At 46.1% G+C, this 25,049-nt stretch overlaps 1 protein-coding gene across 3 annotated transcripts in view; it reads right to left on the bottom strand.

Annotated features, from left to right (window-relative positions):
* The window catches only part of KCNIP3 (potassium voltage-gated channel interacting protein 3), a 592,826-nt gene that overhangs the window by 131,866 nt on the left and 435,911 nt on the right, over positions 1-25,049 (bottom strand). For all 3 annotated transcript variants that reach the window (XM_085634140.1, XM_085634141.1, XM_085634142.1), the window contains one exon: positions 2,940-3,064. In XM_085634140.1, the coding sequence (XP_085490266.1) occupies positions 2,940-3,064 (125 nt within the window). The remainder of the gene's footprint in view (positions 1-2,939; positions 3,065-25,049) is intronic.

Raw genomic sequence — 25,049 nt, 5'->3', positions numbered from 1 at the left:
TGCCTGATTTTTGCATACAACATGGCACACATTTCCCCTGAGGATGCCTTGATGCCCTAGTCAGACTGTCAAAAGTGAACAGTTGCAACCATTACTGGAACTTGTTTACGTCTGAGCATTTTTTTTATTTTATCACGGTGAGCATTCATTCACAGCTCACATGGAGGCCTGACCACTGTCCCACATGTTTGGATAGTCATATTCCCTATTTTCTGCTATTTCACAAAACAGAACAGTGTCCTGGCCACACATGCATCAATTGTAGGTTCTTTCTGAAGAACAACTCAACAATCTTCACCTCTAGGAGGTGCATGGGTTCACACCATAATCCAAGCCTAGCAAAGATGTTCAAGCCTTCTGATGCAATTATTCACCTGGTTGTCACATTCAACCATCTAGAGAATATCTTGAGTGAAGTGGAAATGTTCAAAATTACCCTTAAGTCGGCATCGGTGGGGCCACTCCTGAAGCAACCATCTGTTTCCAACTAATCTTTACAATATCTGCCCTAAATGTTTGTCTAGTATTTAATGAAGCTAGTGATCTGCTTTGGGGTTTTGTGGTGGAGGGGGTAAGCACCCATATTATGTTGGATCTTACAATAGTCTAGATCCGTTCAGTCAGCCTCCAGCAAAGTAAGGGCAGAGAAGGTCAAGGGATTTTTTTGGTGCCTGGCGACATCAGAAAGGAGATGGATAGTGAGGATGTCAAGCATTGATCTTTTGGGGTCTTTCATCTGCCTTTAAAACTATCACCCACCTATCACTGCCAACAGTATCTTGCTATCCAGGATCTTGGCTTTTTTTGGGTTGAATCCTTTTCAAGTCCCCATATAAAAGCCAATAGTTCTTTTCATGTGAAGATCTTCTCTTCATTTTGGCATAATGGGATGTCCTGCAGGGGTTCACCATCTCACATCTGCTCTTATTATTACTCATAACCTGGGGCTATTCTCCCAAATACGGAGTAAGTGCGTGATCAGCATCCATGTTAGTTTGAAGTGCAACATGGCAGGCGTTCCTCCTTACAAATATTGACACCCTTCTAGTCACACTTTAATGGTGGATTTATAGCATTGAGGATAAATCCTACCAGCATAGAGTACCTCCTTGCCCCTACTTGCATATTTCCTCATCTATGGGGCACATTCCCAGTACCTTCTCTTTAGGTCTGAGTTTTCAGATTGTGGATGATTGTGGTGTGTCCTTCCTCCCACCCCATTTATCTGTGGTAATCTTGCTTCTTATAGCTTAAACAAATCAGACGAGTTCTGCCATTCCAAACAAGATGGCTATGTGATTTAAACACTTGCTGCTGACATCTACTGTGACCTGCAGGCCCAATGTTTGAATTCCCTCAACCGATCCTGGTTTCATCCTTCTGAGGTTTGTAAACTGAGTACCATTTAGTTGGGAAATAAAACCACCTGGGATGTGGTATGTAATACTAATTAAAAACAAGCATATATCTTGTTCAAACTTCCTTATTTTCTTCCTCAGATAATAGCTTTGAATGCATTTGTTTTCCCCCAGATTTAATTATGGCAGTGCTGTCATTGGAGACGTTTACAGTTTATCGTCTCATGCCTTCACCGGGTTCTGAATTCTGCGCAGGGATTCAGCTCAAACTCAAGAAGTACAACAACATCAGGTCTGAGGATCGCTTTTTACACTGGTTTCCTGTTCAACAGAAAGATGCTTAACTTGTCTTTCCATTGTACCTACTGTTTCAATAGCCTTCAGCTCCTGAAGGACAAGTATATCAAGCACTGTCCTACCAAAACATTAAGATCGTCCCAGCATTGTACTTATATGTTCATCTGTACTGATCTTGGAGAAACAGCCTTTATAGTTCAGGCCTCCCTTCTCTGGAATTGCATTTCTAGGTCTTCGGCTGATTGCCGACTACTTGAAAATTCACAAAAACCTGAAACACTGGGTGTTTAGTTAGTCGCCAAAATAGATCTTTTATAACATGTTTCGTGGTCATCTGCATGTATTTATTCCTGTTGTTGAACTAGGCTGCTGCTCTACTTGTTCCTCTCTGTGGCGCCGGTAAACCTCTTGGTGGCACTTTACAAAAACGGATTATATTGCCGGACAGGAAGAGAGGTTGACGATGAAGTAAAAGTGATGAGCAATGGAGGAAAGTGGATCAACAGTGGAGGGAGGGAGGCCACCCACCCCTGGAGCGAGAGGGATCAGAAACGAAGCAAAAGAAGTTGGAGAAGTGGAATAGGGGTCAAATGGGACCAGTAAAGGGCACTAGGATAAGTGATGGGGTACCCAGTAGCATCATTTGAGGGCATGGGGTTACTGGCTAAGAAGCCAGGGTATTACTACAGATAGCTCAGACTTGATAGGGAGGAAACAATGCAGTGGAGACGGATATGTAACTGGCAGTGGGCAAGCAGGACTGATGGCAGAAGACGCAAAGGATTAGAAAAGGGGGTAGGGAGCTGAGGATGAAATATGTGGGTCTAGAGCTGTGAGGACTGGGTGGAGATGGGGAAAAGTGGTTGGAGTAGCAGGAATACAAAGGGTACATTGAGGAATTGGATTGTTAAGTCTACGGTGTGGAGATTGAGATTGTGTGATTGAAAGTGGAAGTTGAGGTGGCATGAGACAGAGGTGCCAGGAGATGAAAGACCGAGAGTCTGAATTCAAAGACAGAAGAATTGGAGATTAAATAAAAGGTTTGAGATAGGATAGCGATAGGTAGTGGAGAACAACATGTTTATAATTGTAGGATGGGGGTGTTGAAGTGGAGGAACAGTTGGGTGGAGATGGAGAAAGGAGGACGGAGCTGGTGAAAGAGAAAGATGGAGGAAAGGTGATAGGACTTGGGTAATAGAGTGGTTGGAAATCTGGGATGAGATGGTTAAAATCAGAGCAAAGCCTTGATTAATGTTACGAGTGCTGGAGCACAAAGATACACACGTTTTTGAAGCCTCTGTACAATGACTGCAGCTCCTTCTTGGTAAACTTCGTCTGAGCTTGAAGCTGGTCCAACCCCTCCGGCTGATGACGCACCGTTGACAGCTCAAGGTCACTCTCACTGGTGTCTGAAAAAAACACAAAAGGAAGTATTGGTTCCATCACACATCAATGTAAGGTGTTGAGCTCGTCATGGGGCAACTGGCAGTGACATCTGCATAGACAGCTCTTGCAAACGGCAGATGTGCCTATTGCGAGGGACACATATTTTTGTAGGCAATGCTTCTAGATAGAACGTGCACTCATCCTTTCTAATTGAACAAATCACTTATGCGTGTTTGTTTTTCAGCGCAGTGACATTACCAGCACATTAACCATATACACAGTATACAACAAACAGTTTGAGATAAGTGCGAATGACAATTTGGCACTAAATAGATAAACAAGATTGAGGAAGGAGTTTCTCTTGTTGAGCAAAGTCCAATCCATCATTTGAGGATGACTGGTATCCCATGTGAATTAGCCAATCATCTACTAGCTGAACAGCTGTCTCTCCGGAAATAGTGCTGCCCCAAGACAATTACTCATACTTTGGATGCAAGGGGCTAAGCTATTCGGACAGTGCCCGCCCCCCACGCACACCAAGGCCGACACAAGGTCCAGATCTTTAAAGAGACGCACGCTTCCACTGATTTAATGTATTTTTTTTATAATATAAAAGAAGGCCTAGTTTTCCTTTTGTTCTGTTTCTATTCTGAGGAAGGTAACACATGTCGCCACTAGATGGCCCTGTATACTAACGCTGCCTCGAAATATGTCCGAGAACATTGTTTTCCTTCCTGAGGCACCCGAGATGGGTTCGGCAAGGGCAGGCATGATATTAGGGACGCGGAACCCACAAAGCTCCTGACGCATGACTCGCGCAAAGGCTGTTTGGTTATTTCGTGGCCCAACTCTCACTGAATGAGAATCGCTTCAGCAAAGTTATTTCTTTCTGGGGGAAAACACAAAATTAACAGTGAGAATATATAACAGTCCCAAATGTAGATCAGAAAGGGAGGGGGACCTCTGAGCATGTCCGCACCCATGGTGTCACGACGATGTAAATACATCTTCAAATTTAGGATGCGCGTGACATGCTTCAGGTATGTTTTCCAACCGAACGAGTGGAGAAACAGTAATACATCTTCTAATATTTTTCTTTTAATGCTGAAAATGATACGTATTGTAAGCAATGTGAAATACATGTCCAGCTCTAGGGCGGTGCGACCGGTGCTGCCGAACCTGGCGCCAAGCTCGGGGAGCGCTGTGTATAGAAATAACGTATGGCTTTAAAAGACTTGCTGCCGTTTCAGGTGTGTCCAGCAGTTTTCAAGTAAAAATAAAAATGTCAAAATAACTCTGGTGATTCATGCTCCTGCTAGAGAGTGATCAGAGTTTTGTCAATGGCAGTCCTGACTCATCATAAAGTAGTGCAGAGGGATAAAATGCTGGCTGCATGCAGATCACAGTGCTGTATTTTCTGTGTGTAATTCAGGGGGTTACTGCTATTGTCACAGAAATCCTTTTGTTACTTGCAGTTCATAAGTTTCAATACTAATATAGCACAGTCAGTGACCTATGAACTGCCATCAAAGCGCTGCATGCAGACTGCATGGTAGAGGTTAGAATGTTATCCACCCCTCCCCCCCCCCGCCTTTCATTATCCTAATGTTGCTAAAAAGGATTTGTTTGGGTAGAAATACATTCTTATTAGCAAAGCCAAATCCAATCACTGTGGTATGTTTTAAAGTCCAAGTTTGTGCTTCTCCAGACAAAACGCTCTTAAAACATACTGCCTACTGGTATGTATGACATATGATTCCTACACCTTGTAATCCTCATTGATTTATGCAAGTGTTTTATAGACTGATTTACACAGTTATAATTCATTGTCTCTGTTTAATGTGCGTGTGATGTAAAGTGTTCTAACACCCCACACTAGCGCTATAAAACAAATGAAATGTATGTGAGAGAGCGGCTATGGAGCGATCAGAGACACTGTTTGAGGGTGGTAGTGAGGGAATCCATGGAGAAGGAGGTAATCATGGGGGCGGTAAAAAATATTTTCACACCGGATGCCACCAGCGCTAAAGCTGGCCTTGGTGTAATATATAACAAAGTGTTCAGGGACAGTTATCGCCTACAAGTGGGTGTATTACCTCAGATTAGGCCACCTTTGAAGCTTATTAGCAATTGGCACAATAACTGGACAAACATTGCTAACAATTTACAACTTCCCCTTTCTAATCCACTACCATCATTCTATCCCTACTCACAACACTGTGAAATTTTCAAGAATTCAAGAGCAATAACTTACCACAACTAATTCACATGGAAATAAGAAAGCACATATTACTAGAGTACTAACTATTTAACTTGAACTCTATGCTACTCGCTGCAAAGCTCTTCAAAGCCTCATCAGGGGTAGTAAGTGCTATATAAATACAATTTACAATTACAATTGCCTTGTGTGAGGGTCTTGGAGCAGTGCCGGCTGATGATCTTTGAAAGTGGTGGGGTGAAATACCTGCCCTAAATTCCAGCAAGCATTAAGCAAGCCCAATTTAGTCTAGGAAGATTTGGGAAGAGGGTGGTTTCTCGCCCCAACCATGTGTTTTAAATAGGGTCAAATAGTGCATTTTAAAGCGCGGATGTCACATACATTTGCTAAAAAACATAGCCTCTGAACTGGAAATCATTAAATATTAAAGTATTTTATGATGATCCAAGCCAATGAAGCCAGGCTATATTACATGTTGTCATGGGTGCTAGCCAAGGCCATGGGCAACCCCTTTAGACAAGAATTCCATATCAAACATTTCCACTGATGCTGTCCTTATACCATGGACATATATCAGCTGGTTGCCTGTCCCCTCCCAAGGCCATAGTCATCCTCCATTATGCCCAGAACTACCTCCACGATGCCTGTGCCAGCATTTTACCATGTGTGCTCCATAGTCATAGAATTACTTCCAGGATGCCAGCACCAGCATTTTTCCACGGATGCTTCAGTTGGCCAAGAATTATTTTCACTATGTCAGGCCCAGTGACAGACATGCAAGCATAACATACACACGCACAAAAACACACTGACACCCTCACATTCAATTACTCATACGTTATGTTATGTTATGTTATGTTGGTCATTTTTATAAGGCGCGCAGCTGCCCCAGCCAAGGGGCGTCCCGGCGCCTGATCAGGTACCACAACACAACAAATCGATGCTGGGAAGGAGAGGAAGGAATCAGTCAGCAGTTGGGAACAAAAAAGTTTTTATGGCGCGCCTAAAAGAAGTAAGGCTGTTCAGGGCTCGAATATGGACAGGGAGAGAATTCCATAATCCTGCCGCTAATACTCGAAAGGAGCGGCCTCCCATCCTACTCAGTCTGAAGCGTGTATTGGCCGCCAGATGGAGAAATTCCGATCTAAGAGACCGCGTAGGAACATAGGAGGAAACAAGCTTAGCGAGGGCTGGAGGAGAGGAAAGCTTCAAGATTTTAAATGTCAGGCAGAGAGCCTTAAATTTAATTCTCTGTCTGACCGGCAGCCAGTGGAGAGAGGTCAAAACTGCAGAGACAGAGCACTGTCTAGGAAGGCCAACGATGGCTCGCGCCGCGGCATTCTGCACCCTTTGCAATCTAGTAGCCTCCGCCTGATTCACTCCGAGCAGCAGCGCACTCCCATAGTCCAGCCGAGAAAGAATGGAGGCTTGGACCACCAGTTGCCGAGTAGGGGGGGTCGAAGAATTCGAGGACCGGTCTCAGCCCTCGCAGAATACCATAACAGGTAGCTGCAACCTTCTTCGTGTGGCTGGTGAAGGAGAGTGTAGGATCCAGCCAGACCCCCAAGTTCTTAACTTCGGCAGCTGGGATGGGAGTCACCCCCAATTCTGGAGGCCACCACTGGTCTCCCCAGAGCTCCGCCTGCTTTCCTAAGATCAGGACCTCGTTTTTTTTGGCATTTAACTGCAGACAGTTAGTTCGCATCCAATTTGCCACGGCTATGAGTCCTGCACGGAATCTGGGAGCGTTCACCTCGGGATCACCGCTGAGTGTCACCGCCAGCTGCGTGTCGTCGGCATACGATGTCATGGTTAAGCCACATTGTCTGACGAGTGCAGCCAGCGGTTTCACATATAGGTTGAACAGAGTGGGGCTCAACGCAGAGCCCTGCGGAACCCCCAGCCCCAGTGGATGGAAAGAGGACTGACAAGGTGGAATAGCCACTTTAAAAAACCGGTCCGAGAGGAAAGAGCGAAACCATTGGAGAGCAATCCCCTCAATTCCCACTCCCTCCAAGCGCCGGATCAGAATGTCGTGAGACACCGTGTCAAACGCGGCGCTCAGATCTAACAGGAGGAGCGCCGCTGTCTGCCCAGCATCCAGCACCGTTCGCAAGTGCTCGGTCATAAAGAGCAGTGCAGTTTCGGTGCTGTGTTGTGCACGAAAACCATTCTGGCTCTGGTCTAGAATGTTATTTCGAGAAAGGTGGGCGGACAAGATGGAGTTCACATGTGCCTCAGTAACCTTGGCGGTCCAGGGCAGGAGGGAGATGGGACGGTAGTTTTCTGGTAATAGGGGGTCAAGGTTAGGCTTCTTTAAAATTGGGCTGACCACTGCCTGCTTCCAGGAAGAAGGGACCATGCCCGATGTGAGCGATAGATTGATCAGATCCAGTATAGGCTCACGACATAAGGGAGGAAGAAGTCTAAATACCTCTGGCTTCAGCGGATACCACACATTCTAATGCTAAATCCCTCACACTCATTCATTCTCACTCCTTCACACTCAGTTCTCACTGACACTCACTTTCTTACTCTTCTTCACTTACTCTCTGTCACACACTCTCACTAACACTGCCTCATATTGATTGATTCTAAGTCCCTTACACTCATTCTTAATCAGTCTCTCTTTCTCACACTCAATTTCTCTCATTCAGTCTCACTCATGCATTTCATTCACATTCACAACCACTCACACTTCCTCACTCACTCTCACTCACCCTAATTCTTACTCATGCTTACTCATTCTCACAACTCTTTACACATTGAGTTTCGCTCACTCACATTCATTCTCACTCAAGTTCTCTCACTCTCAATTGCACTCATTTTCATGTACCGTCACTCACTTACATAGACTCACTTTCACTTAGTCTCACTCTCATTCTCACTCAGCCTCAAGTATTCTCACTATCTCAGTCACTCATTCACAGCTATCCTCAAGTTATTGCTCTTGAATTCTTGAAAATTTCACAGTGTTGTGAGTAGGGATAAAATGATGGTAGTGGATTAGAAAGGGGAAGTTGTAAATTGTTAGCAATGTTTGTCTAGTTGTTTGAATGTTATTGTGCCAATTGCTAATAAGCTTCAAAGGGGGCCTAATCTGAGGTAATACACCCACTTGTAGGCGATAACTGTCCCTGAACACTTTGTTATATATTACACCAAGGCCAGCTTTAGCACTGGTGGCATCCGGTGTGAAAATATTTTTTACCGCCCCCATAATTACCTCCTTCTCCATGGATTCCCTCACTACCACCCTCAAACAGTGTCCCTGATCGCTCCATAGCCGCTCTCTCACATACACACACACACTCTTACATGCACACATTTGAAACATGGTTTTTTGTGCACTTGTGTTCAGTTGGATAGACCCTAGGAGAAGGTACACAGCTCACTCCGATCTTAATACCTGAAGCAGGAAACGTAAAGCTTCAATGTATGCAGGCTCCAGCTTTCAGTCTATTGCTCTTTCACCTCCCCCTTCCAACTCATCACAGTGAGGTTCCTGACCCCACCAAGAGGGATACAAGAGACTATGAAGTGCGAGACTGATTAAGATGTAGGACCGGTACTACAGGGCTGACACCTAGAGCACTCAAGGCTACCTTTACTGGTGACTCTGCAGACCACCACAAGTGGGAAGGCCTAGAGGTGTGTCAGGCCTCTTAGGACGCCGACATGTATGCTTAAGCAGGTGGGCATTGGTGCGAGCGGAAAATCTCTGAGACGTCACTGCCATGGGAAAGACCCGGAGACCGTGGGGCAGCTTGCGGAAGGGGTGAGGTGGGTTAAAGCGGCACAGGTATGGTTTAGCCTTAGCGCCGAGCCAGCACCTTGGGGTTGCCCCATTTGCCTCCCACTGCCAGGTGCCGAAAGAAGCTTGACAAGGCCCACATCGGAAAGGGGGATTTGAGGGGCAGCCGACCACAGGGAGGTCTGGCCCCAGGTATTTTGGGGAAGTGGAGCCGTCAGAGGACTGTTTGGGGTTTGGGTATTTTTTAACTACTTTTGAAGCCCAGGGGTATAAATGCTGCCATTTTATGGTACCAGCCACAACTTTATCTTGGTGACACAGTGGCTGGTACCTGGTAGATAACATTTTTGTCGTCCTGAAGGTAGCGTCAAATTTAGTGTCTCGTGGTGCTCCGGTTGGTGTGCCTTTAGTCTCCTTACTTGTGCACCGTCTTCTAAGGTGGTGTGGGGGTGATGTAGCGTGGCGTTCACCCGAAACAAAGAGCCACCCCGTGAGGTCTCAGGTGGCCTGTAGGGCAAGTTTTCGCACCATCATCTGGGTGCGGCCTGGGGCAGAGCGAGGCCTTGCAGCTCCAGTTTGTAGGCCAGACCGCGTGGGCTGCACTGCTTATTTATCTTCTGTAACAAACAACCATTGATAAAGTCAATAGCCTTGGCTTGTTCTAGATGTAATGTTATGTGTTGTATCTGTAGTGTTCTTCATACCATGTGATCTTGGAATGCGGCTGGCATTCTTCTGTCTGTGTTCCACTCCAGGCGGTTTGTCAGATCTCTTTTCGACATCCGTCTGGAGTGGTTGTTAAGCTGTCCTCGCATTGCAATAAACTTGCCTGCAACTTACAACAACGTTTGTGAATGGTTACTTCACGTTTGGCGACGAGCGGGAGTTAAGCAGAAGACAGCGTTCACTCAGCGTTCACCTTTCTTGACAGAAATTTTAAGGTATCTTTCAATTTAATTATTCAGTGCTTGAATGCACCAGCTGATGTGTCAATTAACTGTGCCTTTGATTGCACCCGTGGGAGACCTCAAATATAAAGGATTAATAATTTAAGCGTTGTCATTGGTCCTGTGATACCGATTATGATACGCTTTAAATGCTTACATTCAAATTGTTTACTGCTCTGATGGCAGCTGCGGCTGTATTGTAGTGTTACGTGCTTTGATCGCACCTGCTGCAGCTGAATTTCAATTTTAATATTGAAATCATTGGTGTTTTCAAACTCATCGTGTTGCGTGTGTCCAGCAACACGCAACGGTAATATATTTGAAAGATAATACTCAAGCATTACCTGCGTTCTTTTCCAGAGTGTCCACACTCGAATCTTGCGGCGCGCTAAGCATTCCGAAGCTTTCCTCACGACGTTCAGCAAAGCATGATGGGAATTCGAATATCAGAAAGCATGCTGGGAGCGTCGTGATGTCACACGCACTCCGGCGGCCATCTTTAGTGAGTCATTTTCACGATTTTACCGATCTCACATCGTTTAACTGAAGATTTCTCTACACGGAACCTCTAATCACAAAATAAAGTATTTTTCGTGTGCGAATTCAATATCGGTGACTCGCACACCTCATTTGAAGTAACCAAAATATGTTACATTTAACATTTTTGTGTGTGAATGTACATCGGTGATTCGCACACCTTTTCTTTCAGGTCCTCCAACTTATTATTTGACACCAAATACGGTTATTGCATTTATATTCGGCCATAATATTTATTTCAATTTATTACTTAAACTATCACAATGTCTAACCTTTCAGCACCACCACATTTTTTACCTGTCGCTGGTGAACCTAAGATGGAGTGGGACCTATGGTATCCCATGTTTTTAGCCTATGTTGAAGTCTTGGAGGAAGATGGTTGCTCTCCTAAAAGGAAACTTGATTTGTTAAGACATTGTTTAGGGGGTCAAGGCATCAAATAATTCGATAATTTACCTCCCATTGAAGGATCTGAAGGAACTAATGTATTTGAAATTGCAGTTAAACAAATGAGCATTAGATTTGGAAAGAAAATGAACATAGTGATGCAAAGGTTTACATTTTATTCACGTGCCCAAAAAGAAGATGAATCTATAGAAAATGATGTATCTGCCTTACTTTCTCTAGCAGGCTCCTGTGCGTTCGATACTATCAACTATGAACAAGTACTTAGAGACCAAATAATGATGAAAACCAAGTTCATAAAGATTCAAGAAAGACTTCGGTTGGGCACAGAATCTTCTTTAAGTGCTGTACTTAATATTGCCAAAGGTATTAAGCAATCAGAAAAGTTTGTCAGTGAAATCAGAGGTCAACCACAACTTCAAACGGTGAAAATACAGGATTGGATATCAGAGGTATCCTTAATAAAGAACCAATTTACTTGAAAAAAGGCCTTGATTTCCAATAAAAAAGACTTTGGATTTAAAGATAATAAATTTGGCGGTAGAAGAAATCCTATAATCTGCTACAGATGTGGTAGTTTTGATCACGTAGGCAATTACAAAGGATGCCCAGCGTGGAATAAAATGTGCGTCAAATGCAAGAAAACAGGTCATTTTGGGAAAATGTGCAGATCCTCCCTGAAAGTCAACTATGTTACTTGTGAAGAAGAAGACATTTCTGCAGAATTTACTGAATTCAACTGCATTTCATGTGTTTGTAACAATAATTGTAAAGGCTTTCCTTCATGTGTAGTATTGATTAATGGGAAAGAGGTATCTATGATGGTTGACTCATGTGCCTGGTATTCTATTATTGGGAAAATGTTTATGAAGAGTTGTGGGGAAACTAAAGAATTACTCCCCCCAGATATCAGACTTGGTGGATACTCACGGCATAAGATTGACTTAGAAGGATTTATGTGGGCGGATTTGGATTTTAAAGGGAAAATAATTAAAGGAAAAGTGTACATAGCTACAAAGGGAGTATCCATACTAGGATGGCCCCACCAGCAAGAGATGGGTACACAATTAGACCCTAATGCTTCACCATCCGTATATATTGTTTCATCAGACAATGAGGAATTTGTTTCAAATATCAAAAACAAGTACCCCAGCGTATTTGATGGAACTCTTGTAAAATATGCTAATTTCAAACACAAAATCATCCTCAATGATACTGCAGTTCCTGTTAGACACAGAGTTCGTAATGTACCACTAGCATATCGTAACAAATTAAAGGATATGTTAGCAGAATTAGTTACACAAAACATCATTGAACCAATAGAATCCTCTCCATGGGTTTCTCCGATAGTTCTTTCACTCAAAAGTAACGGGGATCTTCGTTTATGTGTTGACCTTCGTAGTTTGAATAAAGAAATCTGGATTGATTGACATCCCCTACCAAACATACATGAACTGATTTCTACTCTATCTGGGGCCTGTGTTTTCTCTACAGTAGACTTAGCTAGTGCTTACCACCAGATAATGTTACATGACGAATCAAAATGTTTGACAGCTTTTATCACACCTGAGGACATGTTCCAATTTTTACGCATGCCATTCGGTTTAGCAAAGGCTGCGTCAGTATTTCAAAGACTTATGAAAGAAGTGTTAGAGGGTTGCTCTGGTGCAATTGCTTTTCAAGACGATGTCCTAATCTTTGGGAAAGATCTTGAGGAACATGATTGCAATTTGGAAGCAGTACTGAATAGTATACAGAAGAAAGGTTTGACTCTGAAATTTTCAAAATGCAAATTTAGACAAAATAAGGTTGAATACTTAGGGCATGAAATATCCAGTAAAGGCATTAAACCGAAATTAGATCATGTAGTTAGCATTTCCAAAGCTCCTGCACCTACTACTAAAGAGCAATTGTTTTCTTTCTTAGGGTTAACTGAATTTTATAGCAAGCTCGTGCAAAATTATTCATCAAAAGTTTTCCCTCTACGAATGTTGTTAAAGAAAAATGTCAAATTCATGTGGGGTGATAATCAGAAATTAGCTTTTGAAACATTGAAAAAAGAAATCCGTTCTGCTCCTTTTCTAAGACCTTTTACTATTGGGAAGGAATGTATTGTAGCTGTGGATGCGAGCAGCACAGGTTTAGGTGCGGTCTTAATGCAAAAGAATTTTGGAGACGAGTATATAGTATCTTATGCCTCAAGGTCTCTACGTGGTGCAGAATATAATTATTCCACGATTGAGAGAGAATGATTAGCTTGCACTTGGGCTGCTCAGCACTTTCGTCAATTTTTGTGGGGCACAAAATTTCAGCTAAGAACAGATCATAAGCCTTTGATTAATATGTTAACAGCAGGGGGCGGCAGAACTCACAGCTCGTCTGGCAAGACTAGCTGCCAAGTTACAAGAGTATCAATGCAGTGTGGAATACATTCCTGGCCGCTTGAACGTACATGCCGATTGCATGTCTCGATTACCTCTGCCTAATGTTCCTGATTATGACAATGATGTTGAAGAGTGTGATGTAGCATATACTATCGAAGATGTTACCTATGGTACAGTTACAAATTCTGAAGCCATTTCAGAAAAAGCTTGGGAAAAGGCCATGTCTGAAGATGAGATTTTGAATACTGTTGTGAAATATTTACAAAATGGTTGGCCTGAGGAGAGGAAGTTGAGTTGAGAATAGAGTTCATTTTTTGAAATCAAAGATTAATTTATGTATTTGCAAGGCATTGTTACTAGATGTGATAAAATTGTTCCTCCACACAAAATCAGAGAAAAATTAGTAGATATGGCGCATGAAGGTCATATGGGTATGTCTAGCACTAAGCGACGTATGAGAGAATTTTATTGGTGGCCAAGTGTTGATGGCATGATTGATAAATGGGTCAGAGAATGTGTAGCATGTTCTAGAAGAGACAAGTCAGTCAAACCTTTATCTGTAGATGTTACTCCTGTTGAATATTCCCAAGGACCATGGAGGAAACTTGGAATTGATATAATAGGTCCTTTGTGTCTTCCTTCTGCTAAACAGGTATATGCTTTAGTTCTAATAGATTATTTTTCGAAGTGGCCAGAAGTTAAGATTGTAGACAAAATTACGTCAACTCAAGTTGTGGAGTTTTTGGATAATGTTTTTTGTCATGAAGGTATACCTGCAGAACTTGTTTCGGACAATGTTCCACAATTCATAAGCAAAGAATTTGATTTATTTTTAAGTAAGTGTGGCATTGTTCACAAAAGAGTTTCTAATTATAACCCTCAGGCCAATGGTCAAGTTGAACGCTTTAATAGAGTCATAAAAGAGTCTATGCAACTAGCTGTCAAGAATGGTATTGAGTGGAGAAAGGCTTTAACAGCCACTTTACTTACATACCGTACTTACCCCAATTCAGTCACTGGTTGCTCTCCTTTTGAAATGTTAAGAGGCAGAAAACCTGGTTCAAAGCTCATGCCTTGCTGGTTGAAAGCAAGTAATTCGTATGATCCTGGTTTGGATTTTTCACAAATTAGAGAACGTGTTCAAAAATACCAGGAAAAAATGAGGAAAAGTAGTTCCAAGCATCATTATTCAAACCATAAAGTCAGAGTGGGAGATCTTGTGCGTATTAAATTTGGTGAATCCACCAACAGAAGATGGTGAAAGTGGTCGGATCCTGTCAAAGTGATCGAAGTATTTAGTAAAGCTGTTAGAGTAGAAGATGGGAAGATTTGGAATTGTAGACGTTTATCTATGTGCAGATCCAATGATTTAGTAAGTAAACCATATATAGTTCCACAAAGCCGGGGGGGGGGAATGTTAACACTGAAAAGCAAGATTTTCACAATTTTTTGGACACCCTTGATTGTTTTGACTCTAATTTTAATGCTTCTGATTCATGTTCCAATGATGCTAATGTTGAAGTAGGTCCTGTTCCAGATGCTAATGTCGAGTCAGGTCCTATCCCTGACATGAATCAAAGTGTTGTTCCTGAAAAACCTACATCTGTATATGACAAAGAGGTGATTGAACCAAGAAGAAGCTCTCGCATCAGACATTCACCTGTTAGAATGAAAGATTTTGTTCGATTTTAATTGTTATTTAAGTATAAGAATGAGCATACTTTAATTTAGTAATTACCTAGGCCTATGTTTTTTTTTTTTCTTCTCAAAAGGGGATAGTGTGTAGTGTTCTTCATACCATGCGATCATGGAATACGGTTGGTATTCTTCTGTCTGTGTTCCACTCCAGTCGGTTTGTCAGATCTCTTCTCGACATCCGTCTGGAGTGGTTGTTAAGCTGTCTTCGCATTGTAAATGTAAATGTATAGGTATTTATATAGCACCGATCACCACTACGGGTATCTCAGCGCTGTACTCATACCGCTGAAGGAAACCTTCCTGGCTTTCCATGTGAGGTGTCCACTCCTGGGCACCCCCATGGTGAGGCCAGGCATCCCAGCGCTGTTGGGGCCGTTGTGGAGATTAAGTAAGCTATTGCCCAGAGTTGCAGCGTGGGACCCATGATTAGAATAGGCACTGAGGCGAGAATATCCGGTCCGCGGAATTTATAGCCCGAGACCCTGCCGCGACGTGAATCGAACCCTGGTCCCGGACCAGTGCTCTGCATCGAGGTCTGCCGCTCTAACCATTGAGCCACACTTCTCCACATTGCAATAAACTTACCTGCAACTTACAACAACGTTTGTGAATGGTTACTTCACTATCATATCTGGATGCAGTGACAGAAGCAGCAAAATACCAGTCAGGCGGCACACTATGCTAAGCAGAGATTTTCAGTTTCTGTGTTTTTAAACTATGTCCTTTAGTACACCGGTCACGCCCCTTTGAGAGTCCCCCACCCCAGTTTTTTCATCCCACTTAAAGACTGGAGAGCACTAATAGCAGGCGCCTACACATACCTTTAGGGGGCATTGATTTAGGTCTTGTGGTAGGCAGCTAGTGGTACGCCCTTTACTGGGTCAGGGATACCTGGCTTGAAGAAGTATCAGCTGGGATTACGGCCCAGGGAAGGCAGGGAGTAGGAAGACAGCTTTGTAGGGGTTTTACTTTGAGAGGGCGTGGAAGCAGGGAGTGACTGGTAAGGGCCTGACAGAGGACTTTGTTTTGGGGGGGGCGGGACTACAAGGGGTTCGGCATAGCAGGCTCATGCAGAAGGTGGGGTTGGCATGAGTATCATGATTAGGAGAGTTTAGTTGGAGGCATTGGGTTTAGGTTGTACCAGCACACCAGGTCTGTTATTGCTTTTCACAGGTCGATAGGGCAACTGGAGGGCAGACTCGGAGAGCTTAGTGCGTCCCAGGACCCCGAGGGGAAGCAAAGGCGTGGCCCCGTGCAGCCAGCTGGACAGAGACAGTGGACAACAAGATAATCGCCCCAAGAAGGTTTGGCATAGCCTCCGCGATGCAACACACTGGATGACTTAATACAACTTCCGGCACACCGCCGGATGGGATGTGTCATCCCGCATCATTAGTTAGGTTTGGAGGGCAGGGTAAGGCCCCCAGCATCAGTTAGTTACAAATAGTTTGGTGGTGAAACATGATGTGCGCATACAAGTGCGTGAAGATGAGGTCGGGGGATTGAGAGCGAGGATGAGGTACAATTGGAGGTGCCAAGTTGTTGGCAAGGATGATCTGTGTGTGGGGGGTACTATTAATTCATATGCCAGTATATTTTGCAGGATGTAGGTTCTCGGCTCCCGCAAGGCGGAAGTGGTGGAACCTTGCAGCGCAAAGGCATGATGAAGCAGCGGGCCTCGGAGCTTTGGCGCCAGGTAAGCTGACGTGGGGTGGGGCAGACACTGCCAAAATGGTATCTGTTCGAGGAGGCGAAGGAGCCTCCTGGCAGTGGAGAGGCCCACCTAAACGGTACTTGCAGGGAGGCCTGCCTATGCTGGTGGAGGTGAAGGATCTTCATGTGAGTGGGAAGGCCTGCCAGAGCAGTATGAGCGCGGAGGCCTGCCCCAGCGATACGAGGGGGGATGCCTGTCTAAGATGGTGTCAGTATGAGCGGGGAGGCCTGCCCCAGCGAAACGAGTGGGGAGGCCTGTCTAAGCTGGTGTCAGTATGAGCGGGGAGGCCTGCCCCAGAAAAACGAGTGGGGAGGCCTGCCTAAGCTGGTGTCAGTATGAGCGGGGAGGCCTGCCCCAGCGATACGAGTGGGGAGGCCTGCTTAAGCTGGAGTCAGTATGAGCGGGGAGGCCTGCCCCAGCGATACGAGTGGGGAGGTCAGCCTAAGCTGGTGTCAGTATGAGCGGGGAGGCCTGCCCCAGCGATACGAGCGGTGAGGCCTGCCTAAGCTGGTGTTGGTATGAGCGGGGAGGCCAGTCTCAGGGAAGGTCACTATGGAGGGGGGGGGGGGCATAAGACTTTGTTTGGAAGAGCACAACATACAATCACTTCACTGCGGGGGCATGGGAGTAACATCAAGGTAAGTGAAGTCAGTTTCAGAACAATATGGGAACCCCATTCATGTCACAGACAGAAGCACAAGTTCAGAGACTGGGGGTGAGATGCAGGGGACCAGGCGGTGGAGCCAGGGAAGACAGGTAAATGGGAGTAGGGAGTTACTACCATTTATGGGACATTCAAAGCCATTAGGGGCTCACTGCATGTTGCTATTAAGGAGAAGAGAAAAATAAGAGAGCGAGAGGAGACACTGAAACTATTGCCTAGGGAGCTAAGGTCCAAGAAGCAGTAAAAGGAGGAAGAATTCAAGCTGTACAAATGGCTGAAGGTGCCGGTGGTTATCGAGACTGTGCAGCAACATTTTATCTATACTAGAGTGTACTGTAAAGTTCTCGGACAGGCCAGATGCACTAATTTCACAGATGGACCTTATTGGAAAGCCCAAATAAATTAAGGAGGTTACGCTTGGGCATGGTAGGATTACAAACTCAGGGCTCGTATGGCCTATTATCCAGTGGCACATTTGGGCGATATTGACTGTGGACATGGTACTATAATATGGGACCAGCTAAGTTAGGTAAAACTATTTTACAGCTTGAGGCATGCCGTTCGTACACTAGTCATTCCAGGGGTGCCCCAACCTGTGAGGGGTAGGGGTGTTCGGCAAAGGAGATAGTGGTCAACTTGTAGTTTGTTGGGATTGCAATGAAGGGCTCTACATGAGGGTAGCATTATAAAGTTTGACATGAATGTTAAGAATGTGCATACAGACAGGCATGGGCACATGGCTGCAGGCCGGGGTCAGTCCAGTGGTCCAGCAAGACACTGGCAGCTGTAGTTTTCAACAGGCAGGGAGGGTGGACAGGGTCTGGAGGTACATGCTCTTATGCCGGTTAATTTTGACAGATTGGAATTTGGCCTTTCCTACTATGAATGGAAGGACGCCACCAGGCTATGGTTGCAAGGTTTTCTGTGGGGATTCAGTCTGGGAGGAAGACCCACGAGTGCGACGCTGGGCGGATACATTGGAATCAGCCAGCGCGCACAGGCAGGTAGTGAGAAGTAAAGTGGGCAAAGAGATTCGATAAGGTAGGATGGTGGAGCTCCTTTGAGGGGGGAAAGGAATGAGTTAACGGAGTCCCTTATTCGGAGAGGTACTGAAGAGCAACAGGGGCAGTTAGGTTGATTCAATACCTTTTGTGGCCAGACGGATTGTCAGTCAATGATTCTATACCTGACGAATACGTTTCGGTAACATACTCATTAGTGAATGTAGCATTAACTTTAGGGGAAGAGTGTGCCAGGGGGAGCTTATGGAGAAGAGTGGCATTAAGTCTGCCTTTCATTTGTTGCCAGTAGACCCTGCCGACTTTCACCTGTCTGGGAATCCAATTGCCGGACAGATACTAGGGCAGCAAACTGCGTCTAAGGGGTTGCTCCTTTTTGCGTGCTCTTGGAGTGCTTCACTATGCTCTTGCAATGGAGTTCCACATGATGCACTGGTCACGGGCACATAACACATTGGCCTGGATGATGTCCTGGTTGTGGGGTAACCCGGTTCCGTGGACTGCCAGCGCAAGTTGGCAAGTTCCAGGAGTTCATGGGTGATCAGGCTTGCCATAGGCACGAGGTAGTCCTGGTGAGAACAAACACAGTCATGTTTTGTATTGGTATAGAGCTTGATTAAAAGTCTATGGAAACCTGATTGCTGGGGGACAGGAGAGTTACAATGCAGAGGCTTCTGGAAGCAATGTTGGGGCAGACAAAAATAATGGTCAGGGAGGTGCCGATCCTGTTAGGCCATGGGGAACCTTGCATGCAGGGTAATGAGACCGAGTTGGGCACGGGTTAAGAGGCTGGGGTGTCACTCTGAGGTTGCCATTACCACGCGGTCTTATCAGGCTCGCTGCAAAGGTGGTGAGTCTTTCTACAGCCCTTTAATGGAATTTTCCTAGTAGTACTGACAGACAGGGATTTGAACGCTCAGATCTTTGCAGGAGCGGTGGTGGGTTTTGTTTTTTGGCCTTCTTGCAGGGGCATTGGTGTTCTGAGGTGTGGCCACCGGACGGGACGTGGAGTGGTCGAAGCATAGCCTTATTAAAATGTTGCCCTTTTGGAACGGCAGTGGCATTATGGGGGGAGCAGTTGGCACACTCAAGAGTTCGCTTTAGAGTTGAAGCCAGGTCGGTGGTATGGGTGGGGAATAGGTAGTCAGCAAGGTAGCTTTGAAGTGTCAGTGGGTTTTGTTCTAAAATACCGGCAACTTGATATCATGTTGGGAGCCAAGCAGGTACGTGGTGGGGACACCGGCATTGCCAATGATCTGTCTAGTGCACGGTTGGAGAGGTTCCATAGGCTGGCCAAGAAAGTGGACGAGGTCAGGACCAAGATGACTCAGAATCTTTAGTCATTAGGGTGAAAGGATGCTTTAGTTGATAGCTGTTTTTCTAGAAGTTTAGACGAGGACGGCCTAGGATCAGGGCTAATCTGAATTTTAGCATGTGTTGCCAGGGGGAGGTAGATGGAACGGAGTAGGATAGAGGACATAATGCGATTTATAGTTCTCTCATGGACATAGGAGAGTCAAGGGTGACCATTTCTGGCAACCAGGCAAATATTGCCTCTACAGAGATTATGGGATTATGGGAATTGTGGGATTATGCACACTTCGCAGGTGTGATTTGGATGAGAATATTTAGAGGGCGGGTCCTGGGAAATTGAGTGGTGATCCTAAAAGGAGTCCTTTGTCATTCTGCATTTTAAGTGTTGTGCGCTTTGTTCTACCCACGAAGTGCAGTGTGAGCGGAGAGTCATTGTTTTTTCTCAGCCCTTATGACCAGAATCTTTTTGCTGTGCTTTGTGGGTCCATGTGCTTTTTGGGGGTAGGCGAGTAGGGTCATTCTCTGGGAGATAGTCGATTGGTACGTCGTGGGACTACGGGTTCAGGATCTACATATCTAAGGCAGATCAAAAGAGTGCAGGCAGGAGCATGTGGTTCCGGTATGTCTCATAGTTAGGTTTACTTGGTTTGCTGGGGCAGCCAATCAGACTTGTTTAGTGCTGGAGCCGCACCATGTTGGAGGGAGGGGAATTTGTTGAATAATGGTACAGGTTGTTAACTTTGTTTCTGTTTTACAGGTTTTGTTCCCAGGCCTCAGGCTGCACATTTGAAGATATGGCTTGTGGGCCACTTGTACATCAAGTGGGATGGGAAGACACTAGAGGTCCAGCAATCACAAGGTGCTTTTGGGTGGTTATTATCGCTTGTACTTTACCAGCTGGTATAAAAAAGGGGGATGAGAGGGCGGGGGTCCCCTCCCCCTTTGGAACTAGGCTACCAATAGGGGGTAGGTGTCCTGATATACTGCTTATACATTTTAGGTGGGAACGAGTCAGTGCTTCAGCAGGGTTGGTCAGACTAAACTCCATGAAGGTGGTCCTGTGGGAGATTCATGAGGTATGGACTGGTTGCCACGTTTTGTGGATGGAGTTTGTGCCATGATGGGTTGGGTGTGGGACTGTCAAGCCAGAAGCCATAGTCAGGCTAGTATTAAGCTGTTCTAGGAAATGCTCCCCTCTTTTTTGCAAGGACATCATCCTAAGCAGAGTTGAGCATTCGGATCTTCATTATGATGATGTGGAATTCGAGGTGATAGGGTATGGTTGTCCTCCATAGGCACTGAACTCCATGTGTTGCAACTAAAGAAGGTATTGGTGAGGGTACTTAACAACTGTTAGTTTGAAACTCTTTCCCTAGGGGATGAGGGCAGAAAAAAGGTGCACTAGTGGGCCCCTTTTTCTGGGTGGCGTTTAGCAGAGAAGTTGCCATGGCTTACTAAAGTTTATTGTTGTTCTCAGCGGCAATTCAGGCTGAGAGGGAACGGGTAGGCAAGTTCACGCCTGGATGAGCCAGGAAGTTTAAAGTACTGTAGGACTTGATACAGAGACTACAGATGGATCAGAATGCTGCGGTAAGGCTGATGTGCCGGGACCCTTTCTGGCAGCATATATCCCCCTAACAGACACCTACATTGGCTCCAAGTGGCTAAGAGGATTAAATTTAAGGCGTTGACATTTGCTCTCTGAGCAATGGGTGACAGGGGCCCACGTTATGTCAAGCGCCGGCTCAGCCCAGCTCAGCCCATATTGACAGGAACGGATGCTTAGATCCAACTACCTGCGACTGCTCGGCGTTCCACAATATAGTAAGGCCCAACAAGAGGGTAGGTCCTTTTCGGTTAGGACCGCAAGACTGTTTAACTCTTTGCCAGCATATTGCACCAACTTGAATCGGAACACAAGTTTAGGAAGGCCTTAAAAACGTGGCTCTTTAAGCAGGGATAATATTGGTCTATTGTGAGGTTGCTGAGGTAGTCTGCGTAGCGCCGGGAAACCTCTGTTTGAGGTAGCTGTACACCTTATAAATGTTTAATATGTATTAATATTATTAGGAAGTTTAATTGGTTAAGAGGTTAATAGATGTAATTGTAGTATCTCGCGCAAACGTCCGCACGCGTGTTTTCACATGCGCGCGGTGGGGAGTGTTGCCTTTGTTATGTTTTGAAGTAGTCACGAGTGACACTATCTGTCACTCGTGACTATTTCATATGTGGCGGCTCTTAGTTTGCAAACGGAATTCCCTCGGGGGGGGGGGGGGGGTGGTTCGTATTTGAATCTGGGCAGGACTGTATTTACTGTGTGTAGAGATCGGTTGGGCCATTCCTGGTCTGGACGCCTCAGAGACGGATTCATATTCATGGTGAATAAACTCTTACTTAAAGCAAAGGTTCCAGCACCGTTTCTTCATTTCTCCTCAACTTCTCTACACTGGCGACGAGGGTGGGATGAGTTTGCCATTGAAAATAATATTATTGTGCATGGAGATAAATGTATTCCTCCATTTGCTTTAAGGAAAATGATTGTGGATATAGCACATGAAGGACATTTAGGCATATCATATACTAGAAGACGTGTTAAGGACAGGTTTTGGTGGCCTGGAGTGGACACATTTGTTGAGTACCAAGTAAGATCAGATAGCCAATGTAATTCTAGTGATAAGTCAGCCAAACCATTATGTAGTGAACCTCAACCTGTTGAGTTTCCCCAGGGTCTCTGGATTAATTAGGATTAGACGTCATTAGGCCTTTTGCTGTGTTACCCAGGCACCAAGCTTTTGGATTGGTGCTCATTGATTACTACTCCAAGTGGCCTGAAGCTAAGATGGTGAAAGAAGTCACATCGCAAATGGTCATAGAGTTTTTAGATGAAATTTTCTGTAGAAAGGGCATTCCTCATGAATTAGTGACAGACAATGGGCCTCAATTTACTCAATCAATCAATCATTTCCATTTATAGAGCGCGCTACTCACCCGTGACGGTCTCAAGGCGCTAAGGGGGGTGGGTGTGGGGGGGCGCTGCTACTGCTCAAAGAGCCAGGTCTTGAGGTGCTTCCTGAAGCTGAGATGGTCCTGGGTCAGTCGTAGTTAAATGGGGAGGGAGTTGCAGGTCTTCGCTGCCCGGTAGGAGTATCATCTTCTCCCGGTGGTGGTTCTGCGAATCCGTGGGACGATGGCGAGGGCAAGGCTGGTGGAGCGAAGCTGGCGGATGGGGATGTAGAACGAGAGGCGGCCGTTGAGGTATTCGGGGCCCATGTTGTGGAGTGCTTTGTGTGCGTGGGCGAGCAGTCTGAACGTGATTCTTTTGTTGACGGGGAGCCAGTGGAGGTTCCTCAGGTGGGTGGATATGTGGCTGTGGCGAGGGATGTTGAGGATGAGTCGTGCGGAGGCGTTCTGTATGTGCTGGAGGCGATTTTGAAGTTTGGCGGTGGTTTCTGCGTATAGGGCGTTCCCTTAGTCCAGCCGGCTGGTGACGAGGGCCAGGGTGACTTTTCTTCTGGTTTCTGTTGGGATCCATCAGAATATCTTTCGAAGCATGCGCAGTGTTTCGAAGCATGAGGATGAGACGGCGTTGACTTGTTTGGTCATTGTAAGGGAGGAGTCCAGGATGAATCCCAGGTTGCGTGCATGGTCCGTGGGTGTCGGTGCGGTGCCCAGCGCCGAGGGCCACCAGGAGTCATCCCAGGCAGATGGGGATTGTCCGAGGATGAGGACCTCAGTCTTGTCCGAGTTGAGCTTAAGACGGCTGTGCCTCATCCATTCTGCTACCTCTTTCATACCTTCCTGAAGGTTGGTTTTGGCGATGGCTGGGTCCTTGGTGAGGGAGAGTATCAGCTGGGTGTCGTCGGCGTAGGAGATGATGTTGATGTTGTGTTTTCGTGCGATGGTGGCGAGGGGGCTCATGTAGATATTGAAGAGCGTTGGACTGAGTGAGGATTGTTGAGGCACGCCGCAGATGATCTCTGTGGCCGCGGAACGCAAGGGGGGGAGGCGGACTCTCTGGGTTCTGCCGGAGAGGAACGAAGTGACCCATTCCAGGGCCTTCACTTGAATTCCAGTGTTGTCGAGGCGGTGTATTAGGGTGCGGTGGCACACGGTGTCCAAGGCTGCTGAGAGGTCTAGGAGGATGAGGACAGCTGTTTCTCCGTTGTCCATCAGGGTTCTGATGTTGTCAGTGGCTGCGATGAGGGCAGTCTCGGTGCTGTGGTTGGCTCAAAATCCGGACTGGGAAGGGTCGAGCGAGTTGTTTGCCTCGAGGAAAGCAGTCAGCTGTTTGTTGATGGTCTTCTCGATGACTTTAGCCGGGAAGGGGAGAAGAGAGATGGGGCGGACGTTCTTGAGGTCCTTGGGGTCCGCTGTGGGTTTCTTCAGGAGGGCGTTGATCTCTGCGTGTTTCCAGCTCTCAGGGAAGGTTGCTGACTTGAAGGAGCTGTTTATGACGTTCCACAGGTGGGGTGTGATGGTGGTGTCGGCTTTGTTGAAGATGTGATGGGGGCATGGGTCGCTGGTTTGGTGTCCGGAGGTGGAGTTTGGGGTCCGAAGCTGTCGTGTATATCTGCAATCTGGCGGTGGAAGAACGTGGCCAGGGAGTTGCAGAGGTCTTGCGAAGGGGTGATGTCGTTGTTGCTGGCGTTGGGGTTGGAGAGCTCTTTGACGATGCTGAAGAGTTCCTTGCTGTTGTAGGTGTTGTTGTCCAGTCGCTCTTTGAACGATGTCCTCTTGATGGCCCGGATCTGCTGATGGTATTTGCGGGTGGTGTTTTTGAGGACTGTCATGTTTTCTGTTGTTCGTTTGTGGCGCCAGGTCTTTTCGAGTGTACGGCAGGATCTCTTTGCGGTTTTGAGGGCGTCTGTGAACCATGAGGGTTTTCTGGTGGCGGTCTTGCCGTGGGGGTTCTTCAGTGGGACGAGGTCGTTGGCGCAGTTGGTGATCCACGGTGCGAGGTTGTGGGCTGCATCGTTGGTGTCGGGTATGTTGGTGTCGGCTGGTGGGTTCTGGCTCAGTGATGTGGTAAGCTGGTCTGTGGTGATTTTGCTCCAGCATCTGCGGGGGATCTGATGCGTGAGGTGGTGAGATGTAGTCCTCTTGAATGTGAAGTGTATGCAGCTGTGGTCGGTCCAGTGGAGTCCGGTGGAGTGGCTAAAGGTGACGTGGTTACTGGCGGAGAAGATGGCATCGAGAGTGTGGCCAGCGAAGTGGGTGGGGGTGTCCACCAGTTGCTTGAGTCAGAGGTTGGCGAGGTTGTCGAGCAGGGTGGTGGTGGTGCTGTTGTTTTTCTCCAGGTGAAAGTTCAGGTCTCCTAGGAGGATGTATTCTGGTGAGGCTAGGGCGTGCGGGCT

The sequence above is a fragment of the Triturus cristatus genome, chromosome 11 (assembly GCF_964204655.1).
Source record: "Triturus cristatus chromosome 11, aTriCri1.1, whole genome shotgun sequence".
Classification (NCBI taxonomy): Eukaryota; Metazoa; Chordata; class Amphibia; order Caudata; family Salamandridae; genus Triturus; species Triturus cristatus.
The sequence above is the reverse complement of the archived record's forward strand: the minus strand, read 5'-3'. Positions and strand labels throughout refer to the sequence as shown.